Source organism: Pinus tabuliformis, chromosome J, assembly GCF_031772625.1.
Source record: "Pinus tabuliformis cultivar Carrire ecotype Pingquan chromosome J, CPIR1, whole genome shotgun sequence".
Classification (NCBI taxonomy): Eukaryota; Viridiplantae; Streptophyta; class Pinopsida; order Pinales; family Pinaceae; genus Pinus; species Pinus tabuliformis.
The window spans coordinates 650,386,418-650,403,546 of NC_142295.1; the positions used below are offsets into that span (position 1 = coordinate 650,386,418).

At 38.6% G+C, this 17,129-nt stretch overlaps 1 protein-coding gene across 3 annotated transcripts in view; it reads left to right on the top strand.

Moving 5' to 3' along the window:
* Nucleotides 1-17,129, top strand: part of LOC149228591 (uncharacterized) — a 510,588-nt gene that overhangs the window by 443,297 nt on the left and 50,162 nt on the right. For all 3 annotated transcript variants that reach the window (XM_089378284.1, XM_089378285.1, XM_089378286.1), the window contains 4 exons: nucleotides 2,500-2,565; nucleotides 10,719-10,787; nucleotides 10,906-11,010; nucleotides 11,142-11,267. In XM_089378284.1, coding sequence (XP_089234410.1) covers nucleotides 2,500-2,565; nucleotides 10,719-10,787; nucleotides 10,906-11,010; nucleotides 11,142-11,267 — 366 coding nt within the window. The remainder of the gene's footprint in view (nucleotides 1-2,499; nucleotides 2,566-10,718; nucleotides 10,788-10,905; nucleotides 11,011-11,141; nucleotides 11,268-17,129) is intronic.

Below are 17,129 nucleotides of genomic sequence, written 5' to 3' on the forward strand. Positions count from 1 at the left end.
CATTTTCGGTTTAAATATGGATTGCACTGTGTGTTATTTTTGTTATGTTCACCCTTGCTATATATATGAGAAACTTTGCATATTTGTGTATAATGTTTGGATTCATATGCGTGCACTGTTGCACATGAATATTTTTGTTTTTTTGTTTTCCCTTTTTCAATTCCCTGTTTCGGGGTTGACCAATTCGATCACAAGTCTGATTATGAACATTGGTTCATTGCCCATTGTTCATTTTTAGGTTTAAATTTTCAATCTTGACTCTAGATGTTGCTAACCTTAGACCAAGTCTTTCACTCCTCTTTGTTACTGTTTAGTTTGAGTAATTTCAATCTACTATTCTATTCTTCAGACTTTAATGTCTTCTATCTTTCCTGGTACTAATCAGATTCTAGAATAGTGAATGATGAATTTAAATCAACATATACAAAATTTTACCATTTCTATTTCATTGAATAATTTATGATGTATGAATCAATATATTTCATTATTGAATTTGAAGTTGAATCATGTTTATATATATACCTCGATGACCCGCCATCCACCCTGAATTTCCCTAAAACTTGGGGGTGTTCCAACATGTCTGCCCTATGCATCTTCTTGTTCCCACATCCCCCCCGTCTTGGAAACTTGGTGGAACATTGCAAACAAATCATCAAGGGGATGACCTCAAGCCAAAATGCATGAAGTGGTGAACCCTAGAAGGGAGTTCTCTAGGTGGAACCATGGTTCATGCTATAAATAATCCCTTTCTATGTGAATATCATCCATAAGAGCTAGAATGTTGGAGAAAAGAAGCCTGAACTATGTTGATATCCATCCATCAATGTAATAAAATACATGAAAAAGGTGAGTAGATGCTAAGTGATTTGCACCATAATGGAGTCAAAGGGAGATGGCAAGAAATTTTCCACTTAGCCTCAAAGTTATACGGCATTCCATCAAGGGATCCATATATCCTCATTTCCAATCATCTGGGAAGGAGTGGAGATTAGAACATCACATGATCAAGCCTCAAAGTGCTAGGGCATTCCACCAACGGATCCATATATCCTCATTTCCAATCATCTGGGAAGGAGTGGAGATTAGAACATCACATGATCAAGCCTCAAAGTGATAGGGCATTCCACCAAGGGATCCATATATCCTCATTTCCAATCATCTAGGAAGGAGTGGAGATTAGAACATCGCATGATCAAGTGTAGTGCTATCTCCCTATGTTGGCAATTATAGCAAGCAAGACACGATGAAAAATTCTAGCACATCATGATCCATGTCCATATCATCGGCATTCCAATGAACCAAATTATAGGCATAGCCATTGAAAGTTCTTTGCGACGAAAATCACAGGGGTGGTGAAAAAATTTCACTAGTATAACTTGTGCAAAATGAGGGGCGACAGGTGATGAGTGTTGAAGTCAAGGAGGACTTGTTTGGGTGATGCTTTCTCGTTGTGGATCCTTGGTGGTGGTAAGGGTCTTTTTGGTTTTCCCTTGCTAGGGTTTATTAGAGCTTGAAGGATTGTACCAGCTTCTGATAAGTTGTATGTACATTTACTTGATTTCTACCATATATACATGAAGTTTTCAGCTGTCCAAAGTTGTGTAATTGTAGATTTGATTTTCTGGTTGCATTACTTGCTTGATTAGATAATTCCTAGTGCCTGCTGTTTGTGCTGATTTGTGGATTGTCATAACATGGGGCTGAAAGTCTTCAGCGTTTTAACATGTATCTTGAAAATAATAAAGCAGATATACTGCTGTATTTTTGTAGTAATTAAAGTCATTTCACATCTGGTTGATAAAGAAAATTGTATCCCAAGAGCTGGAACTTGTTGGAATATGTATGGTATGGGTACTCATGGTCTGCCCAGTTGTTGAGTTGAAGTGAGATGAAATGTTGTCAGCTATTTGGTGTTATAAATCAATATTTCAGATCAGACCTAGCACAGGATTTCACTTGGACTATATCTGAAAAACCTCCTGGTGAGGTGAAATTTCTGAACTTGCAATAAACTATAGATTGTTGAAATTTTCACTGGCTGTATCTTTCTGGAGAGTGTTTTGCAAGTACTTCCACATGTGAATATTCTCCTTGTGCTTTCATTCTTGTTTCACATTCCGTATGCTCACACATCATCCACGCATTGCATCGTTGCATAGTGAGAGACATAAGAAACTCCAACATCATAGGTGGATTAGTGCAGCTATGATTTCAATGAGAATCTCCAAAGATGGGTGATTCTCACATAAGTAATTCTTCAGAGACTCTTGGTATTGGCATGTAAAAAATATGGTTCAAGGCCAAAAGTTTCATTGTGATTCTTCCAAATAATTTTTCCAGATCGGTTATGATCTTTTTTTACCAATATGTTTATTTAACACCTATATAAATTATTCCACAAAACTGTTTATAGTTTTACTTTTCATAGTTTGTGTGTTTGTTCTAATCATACTATATAATTGAGTATATTTATATATCTTGTTGGTGGCTTTGTTTCAGATCTATACAGAGTCGGCTGAGGTAAAGATTCCTGCTGTCTTGGACTTTTTAGGAACTATGATTGAGGTATGCAACAATTTACTTCGCCTAAATTTCATCATGGTTCTTCCAACAAACAAAGTGTTGTATAACTAACATGAAGTTTTATAGGGTTAAAAAATAAGATTGTTGTACAAGAATGCTTCAGATAATTACCAGTTTTATATGGTCATGTTCGAACATTTTTAATTGTTGTAATGTAATGGTCAGTTAGGAGCTAGTTGTGTGATAAGGTGTCCTACGAAATTAATGTGATAGCTGATGGGTTCTATATGATGGTGATATGAAGTCCTAAGGTCTAAATGTCTGAGGAATGCTATGTAGATTAATCCCACAATAGCTAGAAAATTGGTGAAAAGCCTATTGCCACACAATCTAGTAGGGCCCTAGGGGGCGGCACCTATGGGACAACTACTAGACGTAGTGACAACAATGGGACAAGGACCCACTGCCACCTTGGTCAATGTCCCCTGTTCTTTACAGACTTTCACCGGTGGGAGGAGTCCCGGTAGGAGGAAATCACTTGTAATGGATATGCCAATAACTAGGTATGAAGTGATTTCACAAGGCCCATTCAAGGAGAGACACAATAAAGGCTCAATGCTTCAAGGAAGCTAAGGGCTCTCCAAGAAAGACCTAGGATGGAGATCAAGACTTAGGGCTTGAGATTTGCAATGATAATAGGTATGCCTAAGATCAAGATTCCAAGGGTGAGATAGGACCTCTCAAGAAGCTTTATAAGATGATTTGAAACTTCAAATAGGCTCTTTTCTTTTCTTGAGAGACCTACTAAGGATTTATGTTAGACCTAGGGTTTTTAGGGATAATCGTGGGAAGAAATTCCTCCAAGGTATTCACTAGGTCAAGGTAAGAGAGAGGAAAGGGTCTCTTATGATTCATACAACCCTCAAGGAAGCCACCTATCCAAGGAAAACAAGCTAGGTTCCCTTCTAGGGCACACCTAAGGCACAAATATTTATGGAGAATTAACCGTGAGAATTCCACCAAAATTTGAGATCATCTAAGGAAGAGTTCTATTTCAACAGAATCCCAAAATTCCTTCTTCGAGAGAATTTGCTTGATGCCCTAGCTAGCCGTGCTAGGAAAGAGGGGCTGACATTTTTAAGAGGAGAGAGAGGGAGAGAAGAGAGGTTGATCACCAAATTTCTTGAACTAGTTCCTAGTCCCTTGGGCTATGGAGTCTAAGATGATTCAAAATTGGCCAAAACTGTCCTTAAGGAGGCTAAAGATTGATGCCCTAGCTACCAACCTTTAACATTTACCCACTCAAGATTTATGGATTTTCATGGAAGGAAAACAAAATTTCATCCACTAGGAACATTCATCTATTGTCATGCAATGAGTAACATATGCAATTGCCAACCAAATAGCCTTTTACAATGATATTCAACAAATTAGGGCACAAGAGCATTAACTAGTTGCAACAATTCCATACATTAGACGTTATTTGAGAAATTTTCAACAATCACTTACAAGATGACAATCAGATATATTCAACCATAAACCATGAAGTAGCTCCAAAGAAGATCGAAATTATTGTTCCAAATTTTGAAATGCATCAAAGAATAACCAACAGCTGGCCAGGTCTGATAACAAAGAGGTCAAGTTCTGTATCCTTCTTACTGGTTGAGTTTATTTATCAGAGTTAATCTCCTTCTGTGGGCTGAGTTTATCCTGTCTTATTTGTTGGCTAAGTATATTCATTTGAAGGGGCCGAACACCCGCCATTGCTAACTGAGTTACTGTCAAGTGTTGTCTTTGTTTCTTAGGCTGAGTTCAGTCACCTATTTGAGGCCGAGTTCCCTTGCTTTGGAGCTGAGTTTGTGTTGTTGTTTGAAGACAAATATTTCTGGGTTTTTGTCAGTCATCTACAACCAAGTGTTCATTGACAAATTGTTGATATTCATTGTCATATTTCTCTAATATTGCTACAACAAGCCCTTATTAGTGGTATGTACCATTAATGAGTACAATATAAATTATACATTGCTGTTTAGGAGGATCGTTTTGGCATTTTTGGTACTGTGTATGTTTATTTTGAATAAAATACAAGAAAAGCACACCTACAACAACATGCATACAGTCCCTTCGGCCTGTTCACTCAACAATCCCCCTTTCAATAGATCCACAGCCTCCCCACCTTCAGTTTGGCCTCGACCTTCTTCTATTCCTCAAATTTGATGCTTAGATAGATAGATCTTCCGTTTCTAGGGCTCGGTCCCCTCCAGATCTATGCCGAGTAGACTACCTAGCGTCGCCCCAAACAAAGAACAACTGCGACCTTCTAGATCTGCCTCTTTTCCACCACAGCTATGTCTCCAACCTCTGCCAACCACCAGATCTAGGACATAGCCATACTTTTAGTCTTTTGCGGCCCTAACTAGCCCGCCCTATGCTTCTGGCCAGCCACCAACAGCACTAGCAGACCCTTAGCCCTGCTACAGACCCTGTGTGGCCCACAGATTTGAGCTACTGCAATCCCTACAAGCCTGTCTATGCCCTTGGTTGCTGATCTAACCCTTTGTGAACCTCCTGCTGTCAGATCTAAGGCTCTTAGGCCTCCTTCTAGGTCTACGACCTTCTTTGCTCAGAACTGTTAGCCTTATCAGATTGTAACTCGACCAGATCTCAGGGCACACTCACGACCCTGTCTCGACCAGATCTGTGGCATGTTTAGCAGCACTTACATGAGTCTAACTCAGCCTCCTCTTGGTGGATCTGTGGCTATGTTTCACTGAAACGGATACGGGAACGGATATAGATATGACAAATTTTCAAAATATCAGGATACGATACAACAAGGAAATGGCATATATTGTGCATCCTTGTATTCCCCAAATGCATCGACTGCTTTCAAGAAAACTGGACCATTCAAGGAAGACACCACGAAGTTGATGTGAGTGGGTGGCGTGCTGGATCTGTCCATCCATCAGAAACAATGCTAACCCCAAATGTTGGCCATGATGCTTTAATAGGCTCAAGCATTTTTTGCACCTCTTTTTTTGCCTTCGTCAACAATGTGGTTCTAAGCTTCTCTGAACCAGGAGGCACATACCCTGATGGAGCCCCTTGAGTTAAAGCTCGACACATCTCAATAAATAGAGGTGAGTGTGCAACATTAAAGGATATGAAGTTTTGATAGAAAAAAAGGCAATGGTAAGACCAAACTCTTCTTGTTTCTCCTTTTGAAAAATATTGTCCATTGGATCAAGTGAAATTGCCTTTCTTTTTGCTGCTTGTCCCCCACTAGAACTCTCAAATGGGAATTTGTTGCTGCCTTTCCTAAAAAATGGAAGGGGGTCATCATTCTTGGTTTTTTTTATTTTGCAGCCACATTTGCCATACCAACATTGGACTCTCTTTCCATTTCTTTCCTCTTTTGTAAAGCCACTTTTGTACAAGCTCCAACTCCACAACCTGGTAAAGCCAACAAATGGCCTTTCACACGGAAATATGTGCTCGTGAAAGTATTGTGGCAAAAGTTGCATCTCCAATTCACATTGCCTCCTCCCTTCACCTTGCTGCTTGGCCCTTGCTCTCTTGTGACATATTTCCACAAGGGATATTTCTCAATGTTACATTGAGGAGGAAGTCTTCCCTCAACATTACTTGCAATAGAGGGAATACTTGTAGCAGATTTTGATGAAATTGGGAGAGAGGGACATCTCCAATGGGGACATTCTTCCCCTTCTTTTGCCACTCCCACACACTTTGCTTCTTGCTCCAAAAAACTCATAACAAACCCACAACAAAATAGAGAAGTGAAAGTGAAAAAGAACAACAACAAATTCGCCTTTTAACGCCACGCGGGTGACTTTTTCTGGATTCGTGTCCGAAAATTAGGGCACGTCATGTCCTGATCGGGACACAATCCGGATTCGATCGTGTCCCAATCGGACACGTGTTGATTTGGGGTAGCATCGGATGTGCTCTAGGCACGAAATTTGGTGGAGAGGTTGGGGCACATGAGATCTCCAATACCCAGAAAGGGTTTGGGCAGATTCTAAACAGATCAGGAGATATTAAAATAATTAATATTTTTAATGGAGTCCCTAAGTCTAAACTTAGGGAAAATAAAATATTAATGTGTATTAATATGAATCTGTGTTAGAATGGTCCAAAAGACATGGATCAAGCCAGATCTAATCTTAACTGTTGATTAGGGACTTAATCTTGGCCGTTGATATGTCAACATGAAAAGTATAAGACGAGGCTTGAGGGTCGCTTGGAGAACACACTAGAGTGATAAGTCATTCTATTCTCTAGAGCGGGGTTTGCTAAGAGAGATAGAATTAGTGATCGGGAGATGCAACTAAGGGGCATTTGAGTACAAAAGACAGAGAGGTAGAGATAGTGTTGGGAGAGTAGCGCAGAAGCCAAGGAGAGTGACACAGAGCCAGCCAGGTCTCACGCAGGGCCACGCGAAGGCAGCTGGGAGTTGTGCAGAGCCTCAAAGAGGCTAGCGTTGCTGGCGCAGAGGGTTAGAGGGCTGACGCATGGCCTACTATGGTTGATGCAGACCCATCCGGGGTGACGCAGAGCCAGCGTGAGGTAGAGAGGGGCTGACACAGTCCATAAAGAGGCTGAAGCTGGGGTTTCTGGGGCAGATTTGTGCTGAGTAGCTGCCGGAAGGTTTATCCAGGGTTTCGGCCAGATGATTTGTCAGAAACTGAGAGGTATTACTGGCAAAGAAATTCTCTGTTGGGTAGGCCAGTTTCAGCACCCAGATTGTACTCTGATTTTGCTTCATAAGAAAACCCTTAGATAGCTGCATCGGTTTTCCCACATTAGGTTTTTTCGGGGACATTAATCCAAAAATAATGGTGTCATCTGGCGTGTTTGTTTCTATTTATTTTAGTTGTTGATCTGTAATATGTTGAGCATGCACTAGTGTTTATTTTCAGTGTTTACATTGTAAATAACTTGTTAAGTAAAATAACAAGTAGGTAGGAATAAAAAAGATAAAGTGCATGGCGGGTTTCTAACGTGTCAGACTTAGAAATTCGAACAACACAACGTGTCCTGATTGTTGGACATGAATTGGCACGAATCATGTCGGATTTGATGGATTCACGACACATTTACCCTTTTGAATGAATCCAGTTTCAGAGGTTGTGAAGAGGTTTGTCATTAAACCAAAACCAATAGGTTATTAGTAAACTTTACAAACCGGTAACTAGGATCCCTAGGGTGGTAGTTATGGATTTCATAGAGGTGCAGTCATCTCTCCAACATCCCCCCTTAGATGTAGCTCGAGGCAATCAAACCTGACTCTAGGGTCTGATACCATGAAGAGGTTTATCGTTACACCAAAACCCGTAGGTTAGTAAAATTTCCAAACTGGTAACTAGGATCCCAGGGTGGCGATTATGGATTCAATAGAGGTGCGATGATTCTTCCAACAAGTTGAACTTTGGATCATAGTCTTGTACATTTCTGTTAGCCAATTTCAATTACACCAGGTAATGGTTGAAGCGTTGGAGCTAATAACATCGTCCACTACCAAATTTTGCCTTCAATGTTTCCAAATAGTTGAGAAGAGCAATTGCTATTCTGCTTGGAAGATCTGGGCCATAGGATTAATCCGCAACCCTTGGTCTTCTTCAGGAGTAGACTTGGATGACCAAGCAACAACTCTTCATAGCTGGTTTGTAACAAGTTGTTATGCACATTATTGTAGCCCTAGGAGGCCCAAAACATAAAGTAAAACGTCACTCAAAGATCCATTTTCATGACTGCAGAAATATACTATAGAATAGGTTACAAGCTAACCTTAAACTTGATACCCTAATCACAGATAGGTGTTATCAGATACTTGGTAAAGGGGACCGCAGAGAATAAGCCAATGAGATGCTTCTTCAAATCATTTAGAACTTGGTCTTCTTCAAAACCAAGGTCGAGAGATCTTGTAGTCAAGCAGAACAATATTCGTTGGCCTGGAGTGATGGACATTTGCTCCAGAGTCTCATGCCCTAGAGGGCCGAGAACTGCAAAAGATAGTCATTGAAACCAAGAGCCAAAACCCAAGCTTAAAACCAATAACCAACCCTTCACATCTGATATTGCAATCCTCCACAAGGGCGACAAAGATTTTCAAAGCTATGTCACAAGGGATTTTCGTTAAAGTGCATGCGTTGTGAGAGTTAATGGAATGATCTTATATAGTTTTTCTCTTGAATAAAGAGGGGCTTCAATTGGGGAGCTGTTGGAGGGATCAAGAATAAACTCAGATTAGATTTTGTTTGAATCGTAAAGTTTCGAACCCAAACCCCTTTGAATTTTGATTTTCAATTTCTTTTTTGAAAGCCCTACAAGAATAACCTTTTTTCTATTGTAATTTATTGGAGAAGAGCCACTTAACTTGACCGTTTAACTAGGAGTTGCCACATCATCACCCTTTGGGGTTTTTTGCCCACAAGTTGGGGTTCCTACTTCAAATAAGTATATCTTTCAAACTGTGAAAGCTCTCATGGCATGTCACATACTACCGTAATCAGGTTGACGAGGAGAATCCATCAAGGATGATCCTCACTTGAAACATCAAGGATTGCCATGTCATTTTGGTCAACAAAAACAGGGAATCGTCTGGTGCTGCTTGGGTTGACATCATTGACAACCATATATCGACAATAGAGACAATATTTTTACTTTAGGATACCCAACATTGGAAGATAACCCAACAACTTTTCTTTGGGAGAAATCATTGTTCAACGAGGTTTACAAATCAACAATTTTATCTAGAAATTTGTGCCAATATCCAAGTCAACTTGCCAGTTAAACCTGGTCAAACTTTAGCTAGTCAACATTGGCCAAATGCTAGTCAAACCAGTTAGGCTAGAAATAAATGCTGGTCAACATTCTGGTTAACCTGTGGCTCTCTCTCTTGCTGACTTCTAATCAGGCCTCCTTCATGCTTGGCTTCGGTTCCTTGTTGGCCTGTTCCACATGAGAAAAATCCTTCTTGCTCTTCATTGGTGTAGAAAATGAAATGTTACATCATCTATATATATTTGTCAAATGGGGGTAAAATTACCCAAGGGACACACCCTTTGATAAGTTGGGCTGACTTGTCTTCCTAGGCTGTCTTCATGCTCCAAAACTCAAATTTTAATTTTCTTAAGCCGATTTGGAGATCTCTTTGGCATGCAGGAATACTTCCTGATGCTACACAAAAGTCAACACATTTGCTGTCACTGTCAGGACTCAAGGGTCGACTTGTGAGTTGGGAGTGTGTTTTAGGCTATAGCGGCTGTGAGGTTGAAGAGGTAGAGCAAGTGTGTGATGCAGATGTGTGCTAGCGTTTTAAGTTTTAAGTTTTAATTAATTTTTTATTATTATTAACCTTCCGGAATAACCTGCACACAAAGACTAATTTAATCGAATTTAATGTGAATTTTACGATTTTGTTCAAGCTCAAATTTGTGTTCGTGTTTGATTCGCGTTTGGGTTCATGTTCGCCTTGACGTTTGGCGAACCTGATCAAACAAGTTTGGCCTGCAATAAAATTCGACGAACTTCGAACTTCAATGATTTTGTTTGCCAAACACGGTGACTTAGTTATTGACTATAGTATTATTTAACTTTACTATATATTAACTTTTAATTACTATACTAACTTTTAATTATTTTTATTAAACTAAATTAACCTTTTTTTGTATAATTTTGAAACAATTACCACAATAAAAGGAAACTATCTCTGTAATTTTTTTATTTTTTTTTGCCTATATGATAGAATATACTGTGGGCCAATGGTTTACTAAAATTACGGGCCTGTAAACCACCAATAGGTAAAATCAAAATTACTCTTCATTTTTCTTGTTATTTCCTTTTATAATCCTATCTTTCCAATAGTATGGGCAAATACCATGGGTTTGGAAACCACGGGTCTGATACCAGATTACATAACAGTATATATATATATATATATATATATATATATATATATATGTTGATTTTTAAACTGAAGGACCTAGCTTAAATGTAGCCTTGGATGCCTTCTAATGAGGGTCATGATCTTTAATTGTGCCCCTTTAGATAATTATTATATTTGTTTATTATTATTATTTTATATATAACATTGATTCTTAAAACTTCATGTTTGTGATGAATGCTAATGATCTTGGGATTGCATTATTGAAACACTTTTCTTTATATTGCAGGCGGGCTGCAAATTCCTCGTTTTTTCCCACCATCTGTCAATGATGGATGCAATTGAACAATTTGTTGTAGTAAGTTGATTTTATCATTCATTCATGTTTTTTAGGTGTCTAAACCTTGTAACTAGGTCTGGCTGGTCACAAAAGTTCTGGAATGATTGATTGAAGCAACACCGTTATTTTTCTGCAGAAGAAAAAAGTTGGCTACATAAAAATCGATGGAAGCACACCACCATCATCAAGGCAGACATTGGTCACGCAATTTCAGGATAGAGAAGATATCAAAGTCGCAGTGGTATGAGTTTCAGTATCACAATTAATTTTTAATTCCTAAAGTGCATTCTTTGTGTTTTGCAGTATTCTATGGTTATTTACAATGCTATTGACCATGACTTGCTTTCAAATCCTATTTCCCTGCATATCCAGCTTGCCATACGTGCTGCAGGAATTGGTGTAACATTGACAGCGGCAAGTACAGTGATATTTGCAGAGTTGTCATGGACTCCAGGTGACCTTGTTCAGGCAGAAGATCGTGCCCATCGAATTGGACAGGTAACTATCTTGGCTGATAGAATGTTATGAGTAACGTAAGCAGTAAAACTTAAGTAGGCATAATTTTCTAGTCTGGAAAATTATACCATTTTGGAGGCTGGGAGCTTTACAAAAGTCTTTGTATTTTCAAGTAATTATTGTGAAAATTATTTTTTTCCTCAGATACTGTGAAAAATGATTCTGAGATGGGATAAAATGTTAAACATGTATATTCTCTAGATATTGAACATTTTTGGTTTGTCATATGGTTTGACAGATTATCTCTAGCATGTGATTGTTACATTTTACTAGAGCAACCTTATTTTTTATTTCATCTTTAACCATCATATTAGAATGCCCTTATTTTTTATTTCACCATCATTTGTATCTTTATGTTATTTCGCTTTCGCCTATTCACTTCTTCATGCATTGCCATATAGTGAATCAGTATTGTTAGTATAGTGGTTGGTGATTGTAAATAAATGAATCTTGATTTTTGGAAGTATTGCAGCTTAGATTATGTTTGTGAATTATAGCCCAACATGTGAATAGAACTTTCACCTATCAGCTTTTGGAGCACAAATGGTGATACCACAATGCTATTGTTTAATTGAAGTCATTGCTGTATTGTTTTCCTGCCACTGTATTTTGCTTTCTTTTCACTCAATTTGGAATTTACAGTTATTAGTCGTTTTGTTTGCTTGCATTTTGTATTGTCTCGATTTCACATTTTTGTTGATTTTTTAGTGCAATCAAGACTTTTCAGTCTTCTTTTAGCATTCCAATCATTAAGAAGCTATACATGAAAAACTTCAACCATTCAATTCCATCAATAGAGCAATAGAGATCACAATGAACAGTAGAACAACAGACAAGAGACACCAAAATTAGGCTCACAGCTAAGGCAAAACCCACAAGGAAAAAAAACCAACCAATCTTTCCTTATAAGAGAGAGAATTCTCTCCAATTCCAATTTGTACAATAACCAGTCAATGGTCAACCACTGACCATCCAAAATATTCAAGTCGAACTGAGTCAAATGGGAGAGAAACCATACTGATCTTTTCCACAGTCAAAATCAAGTCAACAGGCCGAATTTCGTCCCATAGAAGTTCAGTCAAGTTGCAGGTCAACACAAAAAGTCAATGCTAAAAGTTAACACACATCAGAGTCAACAGGACCAAAATTCAGTCAATCATTGTCAAAGATGCCACAGAATATTCAGCCTCCAAAACAGTTCAGTCAAACAGCAGATGAACGATGAGTCAATGCTACCCAGTATAGTCAAAAAGAGAAAGTCAATGCTAGTCAAAGATGCTCTTGTCTGTCATTCACATGTGTGAGAGATTCCTGTGATTTTAGATCGATGAGGATGATGAGAAGTTTGTCAAATGAGCTCCAATAATGCTTTATTTATATGTGAGTTTGGAGGTGCCTTTTCATACATGTGGGGCTGACTTGTTCTTCTTGAGGCTAACTTGATCAAACTTGAAAATATGAATTTTTATCCATTAATTGTCAATGAAAATACCAACCATAGCTACCCATTTTTCAACACTCGCTCTTAGCTAGGGAGGTACTTTTCATTCTTCTCTCAAGATCAATCTTCCAGACCAATCCATAGGTCTCACGGCCCACAACCTAAGGAAGAGATCACAAGTCCAAGTCTCTCTCTCTGTCAAGATCAATCTCCCTGACCAATTCTTGGGTCTCTCAACACACAACGTAAGGGAGAGATCATCAGTGTCATCTTAAGGAAAGATACATAGCATCCACCACAACAAGTGGGATCAATCAATGAGGCCAAACCAACCATATGTACATGGTACATATCCCCAACCACAAACAAGGTCTCTTGGATCACAACCTAAGGGAGGAATCCCTATCTCAATCCCCTACCATAAACAAGGGTTCTCGGCCCACAACCTAAGGGAGTGAAAATATTCTCGACCAATCCATAGGTCTCTTGGCACACAACCTAAGAAAGATTGTCAATCATATGATGTTGTATAATCAGTGCTCCCTCTCTGTTAGAGAGGGGTTTTCAACAACTCAAAGTTGTCCTATGAAATAAGAAAACTTCATCTGGGCCAATGGATTTTTCAATACATCAACAACTTGTTCATCGGTAGGGACATACTCGAGCCTCACAACTTCCCTCTATACAACAATTGCAATGTGCTTTGACCTATCATGGAACACTGTGTTCTCAAAAAGTTTCACACAACTTTGATTATCACAATATATAATGGCCAATTGCAACACTTGATCAAACAAACCAAAAAACAATTTTTGAAGCCACACAACTTCACAACAGGATGAACATGTATCTATATACTCAACTTCAACCGTGCTCAGTGTAATAGAAGTTTTCTTTCTACTAGACCATGAAATCATAGCCGAGCCAAAGCCAAAATAGAATCCAAAGGTGCTCTTTCTATCACAAGAGCTTGCAACCTAATCAGCGTTAGTAAATCCATGCAATTGGCATTAACCATTAGAGACATATCTCAGACCATATTCAATGGGTACTGTTGTCGCACAGATTGTCTAGGCAGCGTGACAACGCTTAGACCGGGGGCTGTCACGTTGATCCCCGATCTCTCCGTTTAAGCCATCTCCCTAGGCTTAGTGGGGTAGACCCTATGGGATAAAAGAAGACCAACTGGCAATCAACTGGCTTGGGAGACACAGTGAGAGAAACAAGCACTTGATTAATGTTAACACTTTATTAGATTTTTAAATGTTTAGTACCAGTGCCTTTGCTAGATGAAGTGGAAATCAAATAATTGATCTGTTGCTTAGGGAATATAAATACAAACAAATATTTCAACAATTGCTTGAAAATGTTTACTGAGATGTCTAGCATATGATGAACATTAAAACATTCAAGTAACCATGATCAATTTTGATAATTTAGCAAAGCTCCAGCAATTAGATTTTCAAAAGATAGAATACTTTAAATGACCACAAAATGCTAACGAATCACCACTTTTAGATAGCTAATCTTCAAATAAAATCTAAGCACATTTAGCTATGTTGAATACCACATTTTTTTTTTCTTAAATGATTAAAATAGAAACCAAGAAGAAGGAAAAAAAACCAAGGACTATTTTTTTTTTTAATTCCCTTTATATTATTTTTATTATTAAATAAATCTAAATCTAATCAAAACTTAAATCTAAATAAAATAAAATATAACCTAAAGTTTTTATCAATTTTAAATCAAAACAAAGAAAAACAAAATCGAACTATAAACGGATTTATTCAAAAGCATTAAGCCTAAGCTAAAAAAATCGAAATGCCAAATCCTAAAACGCATAAAAGAAATAGATTGAGCATACATATTTTTTTTTTAACTGTTGTGTGTGTGCAGGTGCGGTCGACGGCGAAGGTGAGGAAAGCGTGAGGATGTACAACGGAGAGGAGGTCAATGACGTCCAAGTTTCGATTTGAGAAGAGGATGAATTTGCTTGCAGGTTGGACGCAGGGAGCCGAGCAGCGTGAAGAGGTTGCAGGGAAGAAGAAGGCGTGAGGGACGTGTGAGGATAATCAATGAATGGATTGAATTGATTTACAATGAGCTATGAAGCTCAATAAATAATACAAATGTATTTACATAGATAGAAACAACAAGTTTCTACTAAGAAATAGAAACAAGAAGTTTCGTCTAAGAAACTGCTAATAAGACAGAAATAGAAACATCATTAAACACTAAAGTAGCATTATTCTAATACCCTCCTTTAATGCTCAATCTATTTACAATGCCTATAGACCCTTAGAATTTTACGAATTTATCAGGACCAAGGGGCTTGGTGAGGATGTTTGCTAGTTGTTCTGTTGTGGGAACATACAACAACTGAATAGATCCGTCTTCAACAAGTTGTCGAATGTAGTGACAATGTGTTTCCACATGCTTTGTTCGTTCATGGAAGACTGGATTCTTGGCAAGTTTGAGCACTCCCTCCTGATTATCACAGAACAAAGGAGTAGGACCGGCCTGGGAAACATGCATATCCGCAAGGATACGTCGAAGCCAAAATGCCTCACAAGATGCCTTAATTGCTCCTCGATACTCTGCTTCTGTCGAGGAAAGAGCCACTGCCTGCTGCTTCTTACTAGTCCATGTGACAGCACCAAATCCCAGACTAAACACATACCCAACTGTAGATTTACGGTCATCAACCGAACCGTCCCAGTCAGAATCTATGTAACCACTGAGTATAGGATTGGAACTCCGAGTGTAGAGAAGTCCATAATCAAGAGTGCCACACACATAACGCAGCACACGCTTCGCTGCTATCCAATGATCAGCCTTAGGAGCTGACATCAAGCGGGAAATGTATCTCACTGCAAACTGATGTCAGGTCTAGTGGCAGTAAGGTAGATGTGGCTGCCCACTAATTGCCTAAATAAAGTTTCTGTTGGGTCCCTATAATACTAGTGATTACCCCATTACTATTGTAGTTATACCCCTTATTTATATTGTTGTGCCCCTATTACCCCCATATTATTATTTCTGTGCCCCATAAAATCCCTCTATTGTTATTTTTGTGGCTTTATATTATTATTGTTAGGTCGGCTGGATTATATTGTGACTCCTTAGACTCCTATATATAGAAAGGAGGTTTTGTCATTTGTATCATCCAAGAATTGTTCATTTATGTAATGTAAAGGAGGTTTCCCCCTCGAAGAGGCTGAATTCTAAGGCGTTGATCTATCTTTTCTATCTTTTCTTGAGCTGGTTTCATAACATTTGGTATCAGAGCTTTGGATTCTAGGGTTTCGCTGCTCCAAACAGGTCATCGTGGCATTTTCGCTATAACTTTTTTTCTGTGACGTTTCAGAAGTCGCAAAAAAAACCCATTTGAGAAGAATTGGCGCTGAACCTTGGGTCCGAATTTCAGAGCTTTTCGCGCGATATTTTCGGAGATATGATCTGAGGAAGTTGGTCTTTTTGCAGACTCCTGAATTACATTCAAAACAGGTGACCTGGGGAAAATCGTCATAACTTTCTCTCTGAGGATCGGATTGAAATTTCGTAAAAAGGTACAGAAAGAGGACGGACTGTAGTTTCTTGTGGGTGTTTTTTAGATCCAAAGGTCGAAACAGTGACTCGTGGCACGTCGTACAAGTTAGCTCTACTGAACTAGTCTATAATCAAGTCACTGTGGGAGATTTCGCATAACTCTTCCTTGGAGAATCCAATTTGGGTCAGACTTGTGGCATTGGAAAGAGGACACAGAGAGCTACTACAGGTCACAATTTCAGAACTAGATGATGGAAAGTACAGAGATACATCAGAGGCAATATCGAGCTCCTACAAAGTGAAAAAAGGTGTGTAGATTTTTTAAATTTTTGCTTAAGCTTGGTTTGAAAATTTATTTTGAAGGAATTCAAAGGGCATAGTAGAGCATTATTATCGGTAACTGATGCCCCGAGGAAAGAAAATGCAAACACCTAGTAAGGAACCTGAAAGCTCTAGCATGACTCATGAAGAAGAGGAAGAAATGCTACATGATATATCAAAATTACAAGAACAAGTGCAACAAATGTCACGCTCACAAAAGTTAACAGATGCTAAGATAAATGGCGTGGAAGCTAAGATGAATGGCATGGAAGCTAAGATGGACAATTTGAAGATAGATTTGAACACAAATTTGAAGACAGGCATGGCAGATTTGAAGACAGATTTGACTAATTTTCTACAAGAAATACTTACTAATGGTGAAAAGGTAGTAAAGGAAACTCATGATGAGAACAAAAGAAATGTTAATCATGATTCCATAGATGCTAATGTTGGATCGAAGAATCACCATATTCCAAAAATCGATATGAGGAAGTTTGATGGCAAGGATCCCGCCACATGGATATTACAGATGG